This window comes from Polypterus senegalus, chromosome 16, assembly GCF_016835505.1.
Source record: "Polypterus senegalus isolate Bchr_013 chromosome 16, ASM1683550v1, whole genome shotgun sequence".
NCBI lineage: Eukaryota > Metazoa > Chordata > Cladistia > Polypteriformes > Polypteridae > Polypterus > Polypterus senegalus.
Window position 1 is genome coordinate 5,444,813 of NC_053169.1, and position 20,791 is coordinate 5,465,603.

Sequence of the window (20,791 nt, forward strand, 5' to 3'; positions counted from 1 at the left end):
AGTCCCCCATCTTGTCCCACGGGTTCTACTTTTGACTCCTCTGTCGTTATTCCAAACACTTGGGGATCATCCTGGTGTTCATCTTGGATGGCTGAGGTTTCCATTTTGCTGCTCTCCCCTCATCATCAGCGCTGACCTCAGCTGAGGCTACGGTGGCCTGCAGTTCTCTGGATGTTCTTCTGAGATCCTCTGTGATGTCCGGAATGAGTCACTGCTTTGGGGTCAGTTGGGCAGGCCTATAAAAAAAAATATCACCCGCCAAGTCTTCACACAACAATGCCACGGAAAAAAACTGCTCTGGACTTGTAAAGTGTCTTACTATGAAAGGCGCTATATAAAACGACAAGGACTTTCAAATTCCCACCACTGCTGTGCCATGTGATCCCGGCTGAGTTACATCACCTGCCATGGCTTCCCAGCACCAGGGTCACGGAAACAACAGCTCTGGGTTTACTATGAAAGGCGCTATATAGAATCAAAACTCCAAGTCCCACTTTGTGTGTAAATTCAACCCAAACACAAGCAGAGTAAAGCATCATCCTTACCATTAACACAGTGAGGCATTCTGGGAGCAGACCGGACAAATTGGGCAGCCTTACTTTTTATTACAAAAAAGAACAATACATAAAATTGTGTTCAGTTTGCCATTTCAAGTGTTTCCCAAAGAAGAAAAATTTAAAGTAACACAATTGAGAAAAGAAGGGGATGGGCGTGGGGGGGATCACATTCTGTTAAAATGACAACAGAAATCAGGGATGTGCTTAGAGGCCATTCTGGAATTGTTCAAATTTACAGCAGTCTGCGTGAATTCGGGGCTCACAGGGCATCAGTCACGTGACCTCACGCCTCTCGGGACGCCGACAAGCAAGTGCATCTGATGGGAAGTCGGCGACACAAACTGGAAAACGGGCAGCTGCCAAAAACGAAAACCAATTCAAGACCCCACCGTTCTAACAGCGAGGAGCAAAGCGCCACCGGTGACAAGTGCTGACCGATCGCCAGGTGTGGGCGCCCACCCTCGACCTGAAAACCTCAAGTCATCAGAGAGCAAATAATGGTAAATAATTAGAATCGTGCCACTAGGTGGCGCTGCATTGGGCCTGACGACAGAGTCGATTAGCTCGAGTGAACAGCCTGGCGTGAAATTAAAGCATCAAATGGGTCAACACTCGCCAATCAAATTTCAGGACTCATTTTTATGAATAAATGACAAAACAATGGCTCTCAATTCATCAGGGAGAAGAGGGCAGCATAGCGCAAAACAACAACAGGGCCACCAGGGGGCATGACGATTGAGATATTACCTCTGAGCGGCCAGTCAAACAGGTCGAGACTCGTCAGTCGATGAAATTCAGGCCTCGTTTTTATGATCAAGTCCCAAAACGATGACATTGAACTCAATGGTGAGGAGAAGGCGCTGTAGTGCAAACAACGGTAAATAATTAGAACGACACCACCAGGAGGCGCTACAGTGAGGCTGACTATTGAACCGATTACTTTGAGTGGATGGACACGAGTTAAACAAAAGGGTGGACACTCGTCAACTGATGAATTTCAGACTCATTTTTATTAACGTTTCTAAAACAATGACTTCCAAGACTCATTTATATGTATGAGGGCCAAAACGATAACTCGAGGTCGAGGAGGAAAGTGCAGTGCAGATAAAACTAATTAATGACCAGCCGTTGAGATGATTACTTTAGAGCGGCCAGTCAAATGGGTCGAGACTCGTCAGTTTTACAAACGGGCGTTAAAATGGTGACTGTGAAGGTACCTGCGAGGACAGTTCACTTCAGCTCAAACAACGGTAAATAATTCGAATGACACCAGCAGGGGGAGCTACACTAGGATTGACTATTGAATCGATTACTTAAGATGGATGAACACTTTGGAGTGGCGGGTCAAACGGGTCGAGACTCATCAGTCGATGAATTTCAGGACTCAATTTTATTAACATTCCTAAAAGGATGATTTCCAAGTCACTGGTGAGGTGAGCGCGCTGTAGTGCAAACAACGATAAGTCGAACGATACCACTAGGGGGCGCTACAGTGAGACCGACTATTGAATCGATTACTTTGACTGGATGGTCACGACATAAACGAAAGGATCAAATGGATCAACGCTCGTCAACTGATGAATTGCCAGACTCATTTTTATGTATGAGGACCAAAACGACGACTCGAGGAAGAAAGTGCAGTGCAGACAAAACGAATTAATGAGCAGCCATTGAGACGATTACTTTGAGCGGCCAGTCAAATGGGTTGAGACTCATCAGTTCATCAGCTTCCAAACTCGTTTTTATTAACGGGTCCCAAAACGAAGACACTGGTGGGGAGAGCGCACTATAGTGCAAACAACGATAAATACATTGAATGATACCACCAGGGGGAGCTACACTAGGACTGACTATTGAATCGATTACTTAAGATGGATGGATACTTCGGAGTGGCGAGTCAAATGGCTCGAGACTCACCAGTCGAATTTCCAGACTCATTTTTACATATGAGTGCCATAATGATGACTCTTAGGTCATGGAGGAGAGTGCAGTGCAGAGCAGAGCAAACGATGGCAACTAATTAATGACGATCGAGACGATTACTTTGAGCGGCCAGTCAAATGAGTCGAGACTCATCAGTCGATGAATTTCAGGACTCATTTCTATTACAAGTCCTAAAAACGATGACTTTCAAGTCACTGGTGAGGAGAGTGCACTCTTAACTCAAACGATGGTAAATTAGAGCGATACCACCAGGGGGAGCTACAAAGAGGCGGACTATTGAATCGATTACTTTGAGTGGATGGTCACGAGTTAAACAAAAGGGTGGACACTCGTCAACTGATGAATTTCAGACTCATTTTTATGTACGAGGGCCAAAACGACGACTCGAGGTTGAGGAGGAAAGTGCAGTGCAGACAAGACTAATTAATGACCGGCCATTGAGACGATTACTTTGAGCTGCCAGTCAAATAGGTTGGGACTCGTCAGTCGATGAGCTTCTAGGCTCAATTTTATTAACGGGTCCTAAAATGATGACGGTCAAGCCACTGGTGAGGAGAGTGCACTCCAGCTCAAACAACCATAAATAATTTGAATGAAGCCACTAGTGGAGCTACACTAGGAGTGACTATTGAGTCGATGTCTTGAGATGGATGAACACTTTGGAGTGGAGGGTCAAATGGCTAGATGGATTTCCAAGACTCATTTTCACCTACGAGGGCCAAACAGACGACTCTTAGGTTGTGGAGGAAAGTGCAGTGCAGAGCAAACAATGGTAACCAATTACTGACGGTCGACAGCCGGTCAAACACGTTGAGACTCGTTAATCGATGACTTTCAGGACTCGTTTCCATTCTCGAATCTTGAAAACAATGAGGAGAGTGCAGTGCCAACAACGCTAAATTACTAGATTGGTGTCATTAGAAGACGCTACAATGGCCCTGACTTGGAGTCGGTTATTTCTGAGTGAATCGTCAGGTGTTAAATGAAAGGATCAGATGGGTCGACGCTCGTCAATCGATGAATTTCAGGACTCGCTTCTATCCTTGAGTCCTAAAAACGAGGAGGAGAGCACAATGCAGAACATACAATGACACATAATTAGAGTGGGTGTCACTACAAGTGGACTGACAGTTGAGTCGATGACTTGGATGATCAGGTGGCAAATTAAACGAGCGAATGGGTCAATGCCCATCATTCGAGGAATTTCACGACTCACTGCACCCATAGCTGTCAACACGATGGCTCTCAAGTCACCAGGGAGGAGGAGTGCAATGATAATAATCAGAATGCAGCCACTAGGGGGAGCTACAATGGGACGGAGTACTCAGACAATGTCTTCTGAGTGGCCGCCCAAACAGGTCGAGACTCGTCAAGTGATAAACTTCAAGATTCATTTCTGTCACCAAGCCCCACAAACGACGTCATCACGGAGGAGAGTGCAGCGCAGAGCCAACGGCGGTAAATAATCAGAGTGGTGCCACTACGAGGGGCTACAGTTGGGCTGACTGCGGAGTCGATTACTTCTGATTGGCCGGTCAAACAGCTCACGACTCTACAACTGATGAATTTCAGGACTCATTTTGATCCTCGGGGCCCTAAAACGATGGGCCGGACTATTTAGTCGATCATGTTGAATGGCGAGTTAGATCAAAGGGGCCGACGCTCATCAATTGAATTTCAGGACCCATTGTTATCTACGAGTGTAAGAAATGTTGGCTTGTAAGTCGAGGAGGAGAGTTCAGTGCAGAGCAAACCAATGACTTACTGGCGACTGAGACGATTACGGTCAAGGAGGTCGAGACTCGGCTATCGATGAATCGCTGGACACGCACGAATGCCAAGAGAACTGCGTTTGCAAGGAGACTGGTGGGCGTGGCTTCGGTGATTATGCTAATAAGTTTGATTAGAAAGAAGCCGCGCCATCCAGAGTGGAGTAGGAAACGTGAACCACATGATGTCACAAAAAAACTGAATTAAAAAAATAGAGTGAATTAAAAAAAAAAAAAAAATGTTAAATTCGCTTTAATCTGAACAAACTGAAGTGCGACTCCATGCCAGGGAGTGTCACTGTATAGTGGGTAACGGCCCGTCATTTTGAATAATTTGGAAGTGGACAACGGCAAGGATGTCACTACAATTACCACCTCCTCTTCCTCCTCTTCCTCCTCAAACACAGCTGCAGTCAGCTATGCGGCGCACTCGGCTATCCTGCCACCATTTAAAGGCAACCCGTCGGGCACCCACCAGGACAAATGTCCATTTCAGGATCACCCGTTGGAGCAAAACTTACAACCGTGGAGGAGCAATGGGTATGGGAAGTCCAGGCTTATGAAGCAATTCCAATTTTCATCAATTTGAAAAAGGAAAACAAAAAGAGCAAAGACAGCTTTATCCTTAGGACCTTTAGCTCACTTTACCCTTCCCACTGTCGACAGGATGCTATGCTTTATCTTACCAGGCTGGAGCCCAGTTTGCGGTGACCAGCCGCTCATTTAAAATTGTGTCTTCAGGGTACAAAACGTTCACCAGAGAGAGAGAGAGAGACAGAGCGCAGCGGGGGTCCGACAGCACGTGTCCACAAGTCGCTCCTGTGAAAGCCTGATGACCAGCGAGAAATGAAACTGGCAGGCCTCCTCAGACAGCGCCACCTAGCAGGAGACCTCAAGTACGTCAGCAAGCCATTTTCAGTCCACTGCTTTGCACTCCTCCTCGGCGCACGTTGTCTTTTCTTCGGGTTCGGATACCCAGCCTCTTGGTTGTCGTAAGCACACGTTCCTGTCCCGTCATGCCAAGGCAATCACCTGTCTCTGTCTTTGCTCTCAGTTTGAAAGGAATGATTCAAAGGTCTTCTCACCCGGGCTCAGGTGACAGGAATTCCAACAACCCAAGGACAGTCAGAAGTTATGCGTGTAAGCCGGCTGTGCTCAGGAAGTCCCTAAGGATGGAGAGAAAAAAACAAAAAAACAAAATAGAGATGAGCCAGTGGGGGGCAGCAGTTCTCAGACCACAAGTGTACAATTTAAACAATGCCATGGCCAAAGACAGGAGAATGACCTGTTGAGGGTGCTCAGCCACTAGGGGGCCACATTATTAACTTCAGTCAAAGTCTCATCTTCTCAATCCACTTTTCCTGATGAGGGTCTTGGCATGGAGCCCAAGTGCCATGGGCAATCAGAGGTCAAATGACCTGCCAAGGGTGATGGTACAAGCAAGCGCTCAGCCACTACAGGGCCACATTACCACTGAGAGTCAATGCCATGTGTGGCAATGAGAAGTTCAAATGACCAGCTGCGGGCCTGTGAATGAGCAATTACTGTACTAAGGTGCCCCATTGCCATCAAGGGCAATGAGATGTGAAAAGACCTACTGAGGGTCATAAACAAGCAAGTGCTCAGCCACCTGAACGCCATCCTGGGACAAGACCACTGGCACTTTCAGACTACCATGTGCTTTTAACAACATAACAATCATAAATCCAATTTTTTTCTGTTTAGGGTGGCAGGGGGCTGATGCCTATCCTGGCACAACAGGGAAGGATCCGGCCTTAGATGGCACACCCATTCTTCACAGGTCCTGCTCACGCACAGAGCTAATTAACCAAACCTGAACATCTGTGCCAACACAACATCACTGCATTCAAACCCAGAATGCTGGATCTGTGAAGCTGCGTGCCACCCTCTCGTGTGCTTAGAAAGGGCAGAGTCACCAAGTGCATGGGGGTGTCCTGATGATCTGCCATGTGGACGATGTGCCAGCTGTGGACATGAGTGCCCCTAGTGGTTTGAAATGATGAACTGTGGAGCACAAGGCTATGTTCCCAGTCCACTCCTCACCAGGCAGCACCCTGTAACATGCCAGTCGGCTTCATAGACACTCACTGGCCACTTTATTAGGTACACCTGCTAGTTACTGTGAATATCTAATCAGCCAATCACATGGCAGCAACTGACTTCATTTTGGCCTGTAGACATCGTCAAGACCACCTGCTGAAGTTCAAATTGAGCATCAGAATGGGGAAGAAAAGGGACTGATGTGACTTTAAATGTGGCATGGCTGTTGGTGCCAGGTTCATTTTCAGGAATTTTCACACACAACCATCTGTAGGGTTTACAGAGAAGGGTCTGAAAAAGTGAAAATATCCAGTGAGTGGCAGTTCGCTGGGTAAAAATGCCTTGTTGATGCCAGAGGTCAGAGGGGAACGGCTAGACTGGTTCAAATTGATAGAAAGGCAACAGGAACTGAAATAAGCACTGAAGAGCAGCTCTGAACACACAACACGTCAAACCCTGAAGCAGGTGGGCTTCAGCAGCAGGAGACCACACCAGGTGCCACTGCTGTCAGCTATGAAAAGGCAACTTAGGCCACAATTCACACGGGCTCACCACAACTGGACAACAGAAGACTGGAAAAACGTGGCCTGGTCTGCCGAGTCTTCATTTCTGCTGCCATATTGTGATGGTAGGGTGAGAATTTGGCATCAATAGCACTAAACCAGGGATCCATCCTGCCTTGTATCAATCGCTCATCCTGGTGGTGGTGGTGTGATGGTGTGGGCGATACTTCCTTGGCACACTTTGGTCCCCTTAGTACCAACTGAGCATATTTTTAATGCCACAGCCTACTTGAGTATTGTTGTCCATCCCTTTATGACCGCCATCTTCTGATGGTTCCTTCCAGCAGGACAACGTGCCATATGTCACAAAGCTCAATTCATTTCAAACTGGTTTCTTGAAGGTGACAATCAGTTCACTGGTCTCAAATGGCTTTCACAGACACCAGAGCTCAATCCAGTAGAGCACCTTTGGGATGTTCTGGAACGGGAGATTGGCATCATGGATGTGCAGCTGACAAATCTGCAGCCCCTATGTGATGCCGTCATGTCAGAGTGGACCAAAATCCCCGAGGAAGGTTTCCAGCGCCATGTTGAATCTACACTACAAGCAAGGTGTACCTCATAAAGTGGCCGGTGTGTGCACATGTATGAATTGCTCAACCTCTAAATCCCATTTTTAACAGCCAATGCAGCCCTTTTCCTGTTTATACAAACCTGCCGACAAGTGGACGTTAAAGGATTGTTTTATTGGCACAAAAGCTAAGCATGGCGTCCAAATGCCCCCAGCACACCTCGCTCACAGTGCCAACGTATCTGTTCAGCGCAGCACCAAGTGCCAGCTGGTTACCTGAGTATGTGCGGCAGCTCCGGGCTCCGGTAGATGTACTTGTGTCTGTAGCCGAGGGTCTTGGGAAATGGAATAAAATGAACTTTGTGTCCACGGAGGCTCTTGGAGCTGGCGGCGATTTCATAAAGCTGTCAGAAACAAAGAAGACGAGTTTAAGGAGGCCTGACCAGCAACCATGGTAGAGCACCCCACCCCGCAACAGCTTGTCCCTCTGGGCACGTTATTAGTACATGCATTACAAAATACATTCTAACACTGGGGTGGGCAATGTTGGTCCTGGAGGGCCGCAGTGGCTGCAGATTTTTGAAATTAGAAACCAATCCTGGCCAAACTCAGATCTTAGTTAATTCTATGGTTTGCTAGCCGTTGTACACCAGCTTTCCCATCTCTGCTGGTATGGACTGGTATGGTGATGTGTGAGGAGCGAAAGGATGGAAATGAAAACAATCAACCGACAGAGGGACCCCCCGAAAATCAAAGGGACAAAATGATGCGGCAGGCAGGCAGGCAGGCGAGCCCATTTTGCCAACTCCAAATCGTACTCAGTAGTTTATATGCCCCCATGACTGACAACGTCCTAATGAGATGACGGATGGTGTCCTGTGGAAGATCTGGACCAGGGCATCACTGAGCTCCTGCACAGGCTGAGGTGTCAGATGGCCTCAAACATAATGCGACACCCAGAGGTGTTCTATTGGATTGAGGTCAGGTTAGTAAGCACGGGGGTCCGGCCAGTCAATGGTATCAAATCCTTCATCCTCTCGCCACTTGAGGCCGGGCATTGTGGTGCTCCAGGAGGAACCAGAATACCCGATACCTAATGGCAGTCCTGCGGTGCCGGCCGTTGTCTAGCCTGTAGAGGTCTTTGTGTCCCTCCATGGATATGCCCTCCCCAGATATACCATTACTGACCCCCACCAAACCAGTCATGCTGAACGATGTCACAGGCAGTAGAACGTTCTCCACGGCTTCTCCAGACCCTTTCACATCTGTCTCATGTGCTCAGGGTGAACCTGCTCTCATCTGTGAAAAGCACAGGGCGCCAGTGGTGAACCTGCCAGTTCTGGTATTCTATGACAAATGCCAATCGAGCTCCACGGTGCCCACTATAGGACGTCGGGCTATCAAGCCACCATCATGAAGTCTGTTTCTGATTGTTTGGTCAGAGACATTCACACCAGTGGCCGACCTGCCTGCTGGAGGTCATTTTGCAGGCTCTGCCAGTGCCCAAAGGAGCAGACACTGGTGGGTCCTGCTGATGGGTTAAACACCTTTTACGAGGGGCCTTGCCCAGCTCTCCTAGAGAAACTGCCTGTCCGTCTCCTGGAATCTCCTCCATGCCCTTGAGACTGTGCTGGCAGACACAGCAAACCTTTATGGAAATGCCACGTATTGATGTGCCATCCTGGAGAAGTTGGACTACTTGTGCCAGCTCTGTGGGGTCCAGGTATGGTCTCATGCTACCAGCAGTGACATCGATCGTAGCCAAATGCAAAACGAGTGACAAAACAGGTGAGGAGGGAAAAATGTCAGAGGCCTCCCTTCACCTGTTAACCCATTCATGCCTGTTTTGGGGGTCGTCTCATTGTTGCCCCCCCACCCCCCCAGTGCACCAAAGCAGCTATAAGCCCCTCTGCTGCTGAACTGAGCAGATCAACAGCCCACCAGTGTCACTGACGTGATGCTGTACTCCAATTACAAAGTGGTCCTTTCATTTTTTTGAGGAGTTTATAACTTAAATAACTAGCAAATGGCTCTTACACGGAGTACGCAGCCAAAAGACACAGACGCACTCACCTTCTTCCCCAGATGAAACGGGACCACAGTGTCGTCTTCTGCATGGAGAATCAGCACCGGACACGAGATGTGGTTCACGCTGAGGAGGAGAAAGAAAACAGGAGACGCTGATCACCGAGAGTGGCTTTACCACAAACACAGCAGATGGTGGACGAGGACATCAATGTCACTTGTTCATAAATAAGTTAATTATTCTGCTGCTCTTCTGACTGCTCAAGTCCGTTAGCCTGGCTGTGGGACCCCCCGGTGAAGGTGGACCTCTAGAAGGACCCTGGCTTGAATTATCAAACGTATTTGAGGAAAGCGAGTGCAGGCGTTGCCACCTCTGAGGACAAATGAGGAGCGCGAGGTGGAATTCATGAGGTGTGAATGTGCAAGGCAGACGAGAGAACGTGGAGACATAGTGGAAAAGGAGCCATAAAAAAGAGCGAGACAATCGCAGCGGCGGCAGAAGCCCTGGGGGGCGACAGAGGATGGCAACAGCAGTTTTCACTGTACGGACTAACATTCCCTGCTTTCCACCGCAAACAACTGTAAAGACCCCCAAAAATATGTCACTTTAGCGAGATTGGCATTTTTCAGGTGTGACACGAAACGAACCTCCGCTGCTCTCTCATTGCTAACACCTGACTTCTGTGGCCTGCAGTGAGCACAGGAGCGGCTGAGGGGGGCCGCGTCCCCACGCAGGACAAAGCCGTGTCACAAGCCGAGTGACGAGTTCCCGTCAGAGTAACGCCACAGCTGGTGGCCTGAGAGAAAGTGCCGGACCCACTCGTGTTAACCCGGAAGTGCTGAAGGAGTGCGCCGAGCCGCCACGTTTGGTTTTTCGCCGTACCTTCAATAGGATTCTGATCCTACAGCTGTGTGGAAGACATCGCTGTGGACCCAGTCAGCAAGACAGTGCAGCCCAATGGCTTAAATGACCACCGACCGCTGGCTCTGACCTCGCACATTAGGAAGACGTCAGAATGGCTACCATTGGCTCACTAGCAGCCCCTGGTCAGAGCAGCCCTGGACCCTCTGCAGCGAGGCCTTTGGGAGCTTCAGACCCTTTTCCCCGAGGCCCGGGCACATGCTGATCACTTCAGACCCGTCAATTTTTTTTTCCTCGATGGCCATTCTCCTTGCCGTTTGAAAAATGGTGCCATTTATGCAGATTCCACCAGAAAAAAGAAGCCAACCGTCCAACCTTCTGGGGGCGCCGCTGTCAACCACAGGCTGTATGGGCGCTCCTAAAACCCGCGTGGGCAAATACAACAGACAGCAGGAAATGCAAAACATTTTTGTATGTGGCAGCGCTACAACGTGGCATGCTGTTTGAATACTGAAGCTGCGTCTGTGATGGCCGCTTTGTGGACGTCTGTGTCACCGGGGTTTGGGGTGTAATGCACAGTGGCGCAGTAAGAAGACCGGGGTTCACATCATGGGACCCCCTGCCCTGGGTGGAGTTTGCATGTTCTCTCCGTGTCTGTGTAGAGAACGACACGCAGGTTAGGTGGGTTTCAACACTGAATTGGCCCGTGTGTGTGGGGGTGCGCATGGGCTGGCACCTGTAATGGAGTTGCTCCTGCCTTGTGCCCTCAGCATGCCAGGTTAGGCACCAACTCTGCGACCTGCCCAGGATTAAGCAGATCAGAAAACAACGTCTTCACCGTTCCTTTCGTAAAAACCCTGAAAACCTCATTTCTACAGAATTTCGTGTTTTGTAATTGTGAATCTGAACGCAAAAAACTCATTTTTGGTGCAATTTCACAAAACTGTGGGTGAAGCGACACTCGGCTCTTATGCGCATTCACTAATCGATTACTCTCTCCGTTGCTATTCAGCTATTGGCCGGTCCCAAAAGGCGAAGATTAAAAAAGGAACAGAAGGTGAAAATTAAAGGTCAACACCTTGCAAAAGTTAAAACCAAAAAGAGCGACGACAGTGCGACTAAACCCGCTACGTAATCACAGCTCAAAGTCGAAATTTCTAAAAAAGAAGTCAAAAACCTTCAAGAGGGAATCCGCAAACTTGGACAACCAACGCTGTGTCAGTGATGTCACGTGACATGGCTGCTAGGAGGTGTGGCCTAACAACAGGAAGCCGCCGTGTCTCATGTTGTGTCCACAGACCACACGGAGCTACCAGTTGGGACGTTTCACCTTCTCACTTCGGTGGGTTTCTGGTCAGACTTTCCACAGAAATGTGTGGTGGCTGTTGATTTATTATTTGGAGTTTAAAGATAAAGTGCATTCTTCTAGGCAATGAAGAGCAAACTTAAACGTATGAAACGAGTGGCATTTCTGGCTGACCAGGCTCTATTTTTTATTTTACACAGTCGACTGAGGTGGACGGTCAGCATGACATCACAACTCAGAGAGATCGGGCAGCTTTGTTTTACACCAAATCATCCGACTTGTAGCTCCGAATTCAAGGGGCGTTCACGTGGAACTTACCAGCTGTCCAATCTGACATTAACGCGGCATTAGTAACAGATAATCATGAAGTAACGTTAAAATAAAATAAGTTCTTAAACAAAATGGAGAAACGAAACAGCAGTAAAACCAGGAAGGACGGCCTTTGAAACCCTCGAAAGAAACACAGACGTCCAAAAGAAAAACAATTCCTCGGACCGCAGCCGCACTCAAACTCTACTCTGACCTCAGAGCGACCAAAAGGTGCAACAGCAAGACTTACTTCTCATCACTGGCAAATCGGATGTCGTTGGCCGTGATGGCATCCAGAAAGAACCAGTCGAAGCCCGGAAGATTCCTGTAAATCTGGAAAGAAAACAAAAATGGGGGAAATCAGAAGGCACCTCTTAGCCAGGCCAGCATTTCCAAAATAAAGAACATAAAATATGAGGAGAAAGCCAAACTGTTTGCATATGGCCGCCCAGGACAACGAATGTGCAAACTAACACGGGAATGACGGAGCGGACTTCAAACGTGCCTGCGTTTACCTTCATTTAGAAATTAAGGAAATTTCCCTTCTGTGTGCCGGAGTGACGCTTCGTCCATCTGCACTATAAAAAACAAAACACAATTATGGGATGCCACCTGCAGGGCGGCGCTCCAGGTCTCGGCTGCACTCGCTATGATTCTCAACTCCATCAGAAAGTCAGACTTGGCTCACGTCTCTGTAAGGGGGCTCCACTCGGATGTTTTTGGGGTATCCCTTGGTTTAATTCTGCGTATTCCTCGTCTTTTCAATCGTCTACGGAGGTTTTGAATTATATGAGGTATTTATTTTTTACTTTCAATCGGTATAATGACTTTGTTTTTTATTAATTAACTAATTCATTTGTTACATTTACATCACACTTTTCTTGCTACTCAAAGCGCTTTGCATGAACAATGGGGGGCCACTTCAACCACTACCAATGTGAATGGTGACGGCAGCCATTTTAGCACCATTGTGCTCACCACACATTAGTAATGAGGAGGTGAAGGGGGTGACACAGGTGGTGAGCCAATAAGGGGACAGGGGATGACTAGGGGGGGCCAGAATGACCAGGCTGTGGTGGGCACAGCATCAAGAGACACCCCACCCTACTCTTTATATAAGACACCCAGGGATCTTTTATGACCACAGAGAATCAGAACCTCAGTCTTTACGTCTCATCTGAAGGACATTTTTACAGCACAGTGTCCCCGTCACGGCACTGGGACAATGGGATCCATGGAGTAAGCGCCCCCTGCTGGCCTCACCAACACCACTTGCAGCTTCTCCTAGACTGACTCCTACAGAAGTGCTGACTGGACCTGAAGATTCTTAGCATCAGGCGCACGTCATCTTCTGGACTGCAGGTGAGATTTATTGTTTTGTTTTAAATATTCCTGTGATGTCATTTTGTTTTTTATGTTTACTGCCATTTTGAGCTTCCACTACTATAGTGCGACTTGTGTGTTCATGTCGTGATGTCATCGGCGTGTTGGCATTTTAACTGGCGATGAGCTCCAGAGAGTGTCCGAGATTCTGGATTACAGAACCCTCAAGTCCTTTCTTCATTTCTGGTGGGCATTCTATCACGACACTAGTCGTCATCATAGCCTCTGGGGTCTCCAACTCTGACATTAGTATCTTTTGTTTCGATTTCATTTTAATACTGTTAAAAATGCTTTGCGTTTTTTTTTGACGCCATCTTATTTTTTTCATGGTGCTGCCATTTTGGGGTGCAGTTGCTACTGTGTTTCTAAGTAAGCGTGTCCCGGTCAGTCGAGATTCGCAGAGATGGCATTGAGATGTGTGTTTTGGTTTCCTGGCTAAAGAATTATTGGTTTCAACTCTTTGTTTGACGAGTTTAGGGTTTTCTCCTTCACCTTGACGACAGACTGGCTTCACTTTTGATTTGAAAACTTGGCTTCACGTTGGACAGACGTGTCTTCTTCTGGTTGCTGTTGAAATTTCTATCTGCTAAATAATTGGAGGTTTAGAATCTTACTTGTCTACGACTTTGGCAGAACCTTTTTGGGATTTGGTGTGCTTGACTTCCACTTTACGTTTGTTGTATCTGCACAACTTCAGCTCCATCAGGCAGGACGTTATTGGCCTTCAAGTACAGAAAGTCTTGAGCTCACCACAATTTGGAAGTGGTAAACTGTGCTAGAAAATCTGGAACATCTGAGACGTGTAGCTGAAGCTGAAGCTTTGACAACCTTCAAGATGTATCTTGATGAGGTCCTGGGACATCTTAGCTCTTCATTAAACAAGTGAACTTGATGGACTGAATGGTCTCCTCTCTTATCTCAAATTTTTGAATGCTCTAAAGTCGTCACAAGTTCTCACGCCCTGTGAATTCTAGTTGTGTAATGTCACATCCCAAGGTGACACACTCGTTAGCTGTTAGATTAATCCCCTAAGCTAATGCACTTGCACTGTATGTCAAGACTGAGCTTCTTACTTAATTACGACATTTCTAGCGCCCTTGTGGTAAAGCACTGTGTTTACTTGCCATTGCGAAAGGATGGCTTCTGGCTTCCTCCCGGATGTTGGTGAACGGCGACTCCAGGATTAAGGAATCAGGAGGGCTCCCTGTAATCAAAGACAGGCAATCAGTCAACCAATGTTTAGTCCATAAGCATCATCACCACATAGAGGAATCCAACAAGAGTGTAATGTGGCGTCCATACAGAGACGAACTGCTAAGTGTGATGGGCGCCAGTTGCAGGGGGACTGCTGAGAACGAGGCACATCTTGAACACGAACGACTGTTTGAACCTTCATTCAACCCCTCAAACACAGCATTTAATGAGGCCAACCCTTGACCCGACTGCTCCCTCCTCCTCCACAAGTCCGTTATCCAATCAAAAGCTCAAAATGTGCAAAACACATGCAATTATACAAAAAAAATTTTATTCAGTCAAGAAAAATCGCTGTTCACATGGGACGAGTTTTTAAATTGAAGATCCGCCTCTCCCCTTCATTCATTGGTCAAGTGTTCCGTCTTTAATTGGAAAGTACAATATTATAAGAATGCCGGATAACGGACATGAAACACGAGTAACGTGGGATTTCTCTCCTCCGTGGACGTTTATCACATTGCCTGCTGTTGTACAGCATTGGTCACCAATGGCTTGTATTTTATCATAAACCTGATCTCCACTTGGCATGAAAACGTGACAGTCACCACTACATGGGGGAAGTCGTGCACTTTGGGTTGGGTACTCCTTTAAGTAGCTTATAAGATCGTAACGGAAAGCGAAGCCTTGGTGATATCTGGCATAGTGAGTGATAAATATTTTATAGATTGTCTTTATGTGCAAAATTCTCTTTACATTTTAATTTTAACAACGTTCATGCCAGTCCTTGCTCTGGCACATGTGAATGCCCCTCACTGAAATATCAAAGCAGGAACTGACTGGCCAGCTTGACTGGAGGGTCGAAGGCCTCGCATCGATCAACCTGATCACCAGTTTCACGAGGGCTCTTTGTGAAAACTCTGTGTGGACACATCACAAGCTTCATTTTGGTTTGTAGGTCAGAGAAAGGGGACACCTGAAATGTTATGAGCCCTTCCGCCATGAAGAACGTCTGGACTGGAAGGGGCAGATAAAATGTATGAGCTCTCAAAAGGAGGACATGTTTTATCTCCTCTTCCCCTCCTAAGATAGCCTGGGGAGATACAGGCAACTGACTTAAAAAGACACAAACAGCTCTGTGTTGGCCGGCTGATGGACTGGGGAGGGCCGAAGAGCAGAATTGCGAACAGACCCCCAGCTAGTCCAAGAGGCACGTCAAGGATAATAAGACTCGACTTAAATGAAGGGCCGAGAAAGCTGCTGCTCCGTTCATGTGGAAGGCCATTCTGAACCACGCCGGACCAGAGACCATTCAGTATATGAAGTCAGAGAGCCACCTGGTAGTCTAAGTAAGATGAGCCAATTACTGTCCATGTCGTATTAATATTATTTTGCCAAGGCTCACATTTTTACTCTTCTTATATTTGCTCTATAACAGAGTTTCTCAAACCTCTGCGAGTTGCTATTGCTTGTAATGGTAGTTGGTCACAGTTGGCTGTGAAGCATGACACTGCTCTGACGATCGACCCTTCCCCACACTCCACCAAGTGCACATCTCCTGCCCACCTTGCTGGGTTGTGAAGACACATATATGGGAAAAGGTGGGTCATGGTACAAAAAGGTAGAGATGCTCTGACCTATTACACCTGAATAAATGTGTAACGTTCTCTCCTGCCTGATCTGGTACTTCATCTAACTGCCTGGAGTTGCAGAAGTACAAGAAAAGGGTGGAGTGTTGAACTACGACAGCACTCAACCCAGACAGTGAGCAGGCTGGTGAGAACAAACAGAACAGGCCTGTGACGATGTGGGTTCTGGCTCCACACTCCCTTTGCTATTGGAAGCACTCGAACCCAACACCGTCGATAATGTTGCCGAGTGAGCTAGTCAATGGAGGCAAATTACTGAGCAAGGGGAAGGTAGAAAGTGCAAAAGTGCTTTTATTTAAAACAGTCAACAAAAACAAAAACGGTGTTCATAAATAGTGCAGGTCTTCACAATTCATTAAATAAATAATCCATAAAAAGAACGCGTGGAGGTTAAAAATCAATAAATAGAAAAAAACAATCCTTTAAAACCAGAGGTTAAAATCTTTTTAGGAAGCAGTCTTAAAACCATCAACAAATACGGTGCTCTTCTGTTAGCGTCTCACCTGCTTATCCCGTATGGGCCAAGCAGCAGGCAAGACGCTCTCTACAGCTGCCCTCCTCAAACACACGCAAGACTGGAGACCTCCCGATCCCTGGCTTCGGTTTGGCTCTCATCCCAGCCTCGAGACTTGGACTCCTTGGTCTCCAGGACGCTCACACCAAGGACTGCCACTCCAAGCCTCCCGACTTCCGCTGCCTTTCTGCGGCCTTCTGCGGCTCGTCGCTTTCACCTTGGTCACTCCCGCTACCTGCTCGCTCAGCGGGAGCGACATCAACACAAACACGTGGGTGTCGGCCTAACACCCAGCTTCCATGCAGCTGTCCACGAGCGCTCATTCGCCGCACGTCCGCCGCTCTTGCGGCTCTCTCCCTCTCACCGACCTGCTTCCTCTCCTGCTCCCGGTAACCTCCGTCCTCTCCTTTCCTTTCTCTCTCCGATCGTTTCTTTCTCTCTCCCTAAAACCGACTCGCGCTTCTTTTAAAAACGTGAGGGGCCATCACAGCTGCAGCATTAGCCACGGGAGCAATCACGAATGTGGGCAGTTCCTCACCTGTGCACACGGTGAGAAACGCCCACATCGACGACTGCCCCGCGGCTCGCTATAACAACGCCCCCTCACGCCGCCTCGGTGCGATGATTATTTATTTAAAATCAATGGCCTTTTCTCCACGAGCTGTGGACCCATAACACCACAAGGCCATAGATGGGACTTGGAGCATTTTGTTAAGTTCTACATAGTCAAGAGTCTTAAAGGTCACCCCAGGACCCTACCGGGACAAAACAAGGATGAGATGCTCCTTAGAAACCTTAGGCAAGGCTGACCAGGGGGCTCCTCTTGAAAGATCCATGCCATCTTTATTAATGGGGACATTTAAAGAGACTTGCTGGTACTGTATATGGACAGCACACCGCCCTCTGCTGGCCACCAATAATAGCAGCTTCCACAACACCACAGTAAGCCATGAAGGTTGGTGAGCAGGTTCATGACGGGTTGGCAGTGGCCCATTCATTCCAAAGTGTACTTACCTCGTTCGGAGAGATCTCGGACAAGGTTTGTGGCAACACTGAAAAAGACAGAAAACAAATGACGTCAATAAATGAAGAATAAAACGAGAGAGAGAGAGAGAGAGAGAGAGAGAGACGGGACAGGCGCAATATAACAGACAGAGAGAACAGTAAACACTTCTGACAAGAACAGGCACGTCAGCTCACCATGTTCACCAGTCCTGTTCAACTACACTGTCTGAAATTTCCCTCAAGTCCGGCTCTCTACCACAAAGGTTCTTTTTCAGCCAGGGCTTGTTTGTCTTTTTTTGTAATTTTCTGTTGTTTTAGAAATATTACTTTTCTCGTGTCCCTTGTAAATGGTGCGCCAATAGTGGGCAACACAGAGGAACAAAAGAACACAAAAGGAGAGAAAAATGGCCCAGCAGACCAACAATGTTCTGAGAGCAGATACCAGAGAGAAGAGCAGGCACACGGCCCAGCTTGGCATTCCCATCTGATCAACCCAGCTGACCACGACTGACTTTGTAAGGAGGGCCCTGTGATGGCTACACAACATTCTTCCTAAAATAAAAGGGGGAGTCACAGGCCGTCTCCTTGTCTTTATGCCGACGTCTGTAACCACCGGTAGAAACGTTGCTTAATTAAAATGAAACTCTCACATGGTGGGCGGCACACTCCGCAGCCTACACTGACGTTTGTTAAACTTTTTATTTTCTTCACTCGAGAGAAAACCCCATCATGTCATCTGCAGAAGACTCTATCCTTCATTAAAAATGTCAGTCAAATTCAATGTTGACTTCCTCTGACTAACTGGTTAGGAAAGGACAGAAGAACCGGAGCCCGATGGCAGCGTTCTTAACACACGCCACAGTATCCCTCATGGCTCGGTGTGGACTGGTGCCCCCTTCAGGGAAGTTCCTGCTTTGCTGGGTTAATCTCCTGCTCACAGCGATCCTGTGCTTGAATTAGGGAGGTAAGAAATTGTAAAAACTGCAACCTCTGTGACAACATGGACTGGCACACCTCAAAGGGGTCATTTGTGCCTGCTCATTTGGCGACAGATTCCAGTTCCTCATAACACCAAAGTAGATAAGCCAGTCAATAAGGACAAGACGACATGAGGGTCAAGGGCCTAGCCCAGGAGTGCCAGTGCGAATCAGATGGACCCCCCTCTTCGCAGACCTGTGAACAGTTAGGCTTTCATTTCTGTCCTCCTCTTGTTGTCTTTAATGTCAGTTTGGTCATCTATTCAGAGCTCCTTGTTGCTGATCACTTCTCATTTTGTCCTTCGGTTTTTTATTTTGCCCCAGTCGCTTACCTTCAACGATGTCTGTTCTCTGATTGGCAGGTAGGGTTCTCAGGTGCTGGGGTCCATTGGGCAGCAGTTACTTGAGAGGCCCATGTAAGACCCCTGCTGCCTTAGCCACTGTGCTGTGGCATTAGCTCTTCAGCATCTCTTTATATGGATGCCATGTTAGGACATTTGCGGTTTGTTCTTTATGCATTTTGTTTAATAATAAACTGCTCAAAAGAATGAAAGGACCACTTTGAAAACACATCAGATCTCAATGGGGGAAAAAAACTCCTGCCGGCTCTCTCTACTGCTATGGACTGACATGGTGATGTGTGAGAAACAAAAGGATGGAAATGAAGATAATCAACTGACAGAGGGACACCCCAAAAATCAAAGGGGTGAGGGAGGTGGGGTTGCGGTGGGGCGAGCATTCAATGGTATCACCTCCTTCATCCTCTCGCCACATGAGGCTGGGCATTGTCATGCACCAGGGGGAACCAGCATGGGGCCAAGGATTTCATCCCGATACCTAATGGCAGTCCTGTGGTGCCGTTGTCTAGCCTGTAGAGGTCTGTGTGTCTATCCCTCCATGGATATGCCCACCCCAGATATACCATCACTGACCCACCACCAAACCGTCATGCTGAACGATGTCACAGGCAGCATAACGTTCTCCATGGCTTCTCCAGATCCTTTCACGCCTGTCACGTATGATCAGGGTGAACCTGCTGTCATCTGTGATAAGCACTGGGTGCCAGTGGTGGACCTGCCAATTCTGGTATTCTATGGCAAATACCAATCGAGCTCCATGGTGCCCACTAAAGGACGTCGGGCCCTCAGGCCCCCCTCATGAAGTCTGTTTCTGATTGTTTGGTCAGAGACATTTACACAAGTGCCAGCCTGCCTGTTGGAGGTCATTTTGTAGGCTCTGCCAGTTCTCATCCTGTTCCTCCTTGCCCAAAGGATCAGGTGGGTCCTGCTGATGGATTAAGGACCTTCTACGAGGGGCCCTGTCCAGCTCTCCTAGAGTAACTGCCTGTCTGTCTCCTGGAATCTCCTCCATGCCCTTGAGACTGCGCTGGCAGACACAGCAAACCTTCTGGCAATGCCACGTATCAATGTGCCTGCCATCCTGGAGAAGTTGGACTACCTGTGCCAGCTCTGTAGGGTCCAGGTATGGTCTCATGCTACCAGTAGTGACACTGATCGTAGCCAAATGCAAAACGAGTGACAAGACAGATCAGGTGGGACAAATGTCAGTGGCCTTCCTCCAGCTGTTAACCCATTCATTGCTGTTTTGGGGGTCGTCTCATTGTTGCCCCAGGGTGCACCAAAGCAGCTGAAACTGATGAACAAGCCCCTCTGCTGCTGAACTGACCAGATCAACAGCCCACATGTTTCATTTGCTTGATGTTATACTCAGATTAAAAAGTCTCCCTTTAATTTTTTGAACAGTATATATGGGGTTATTTATTTGCTTTTCTATTTTGTATTGAATTCAGAACGGTTACAGTTTGCTTCTTTCCTGGCTATGTGATGTTAATCTGCATCCATCCCTGCAAGAAGGTCCTTCAACTTGGAGGGAAAATTTGGGGGTTGGTGGCAGGATTGGCACTCCAGCCACTGTAAAAATCCTCACACTGTTTAGTGTGGTGCCGAGGTGTCACCCACTGCATGGCTCTTCTCAGATCTCAATCTGGATGGTCTGCCGTGTGGTGGGTGCGGCACTGCCCTCCGTAATCAGCGCAGACTCTCAAACTCTCTCTCCCTCCACTCTCCTTTGTTCACTGTGGACATTTGGGTATTTTTGTGAACATTACAAGCGTGAGACCCATCATTTGGCCTAGGTAGGCCCGA

General features: G+C 47.8%; 1 protein-coding gene across 1 annotated transcript in view; it reads right to left on the reverse strand.

Moving 5' to 3' along the window:
• Window positions 1–566: 566 nt before the first annotated feature.
• The window catches only part of abhd12 (abhydrolase domain containing 12, lysophospholipase), a gene marked incomplete at its 5' end in the record, with an annotated part of 54,806 nt that continues 34,581 nt past the window's right edge, over window positions 567–20,791 (reverse strand). Inside the window, 6 exons of the mRNA XM_039738990.1 lie at window positions 567–5,436; window positions 7,682–7,809; window positions 9,479–9,557; window positions 12,158–12,240; window positions 14,415–14,494; window positions 17,659–17,696. Coding sequence (XP_039594924.1) covers window positions 5,403–5,436; window positions 7,682–7,809; window positions 9,479–9,557; window positions 12,158–12,240; window positions 14,415–14,494; window positions 17,659–17,696 — 442 coding nt within the window. The remainder of the gene's footprint in view (window positions 5,437–7,681; window positions 7,810–9,478; window positions 9,558–12,157; window positions 12,241–14,414; window positions 14,495–17,658; window positions 17,697–20,791) is intronic.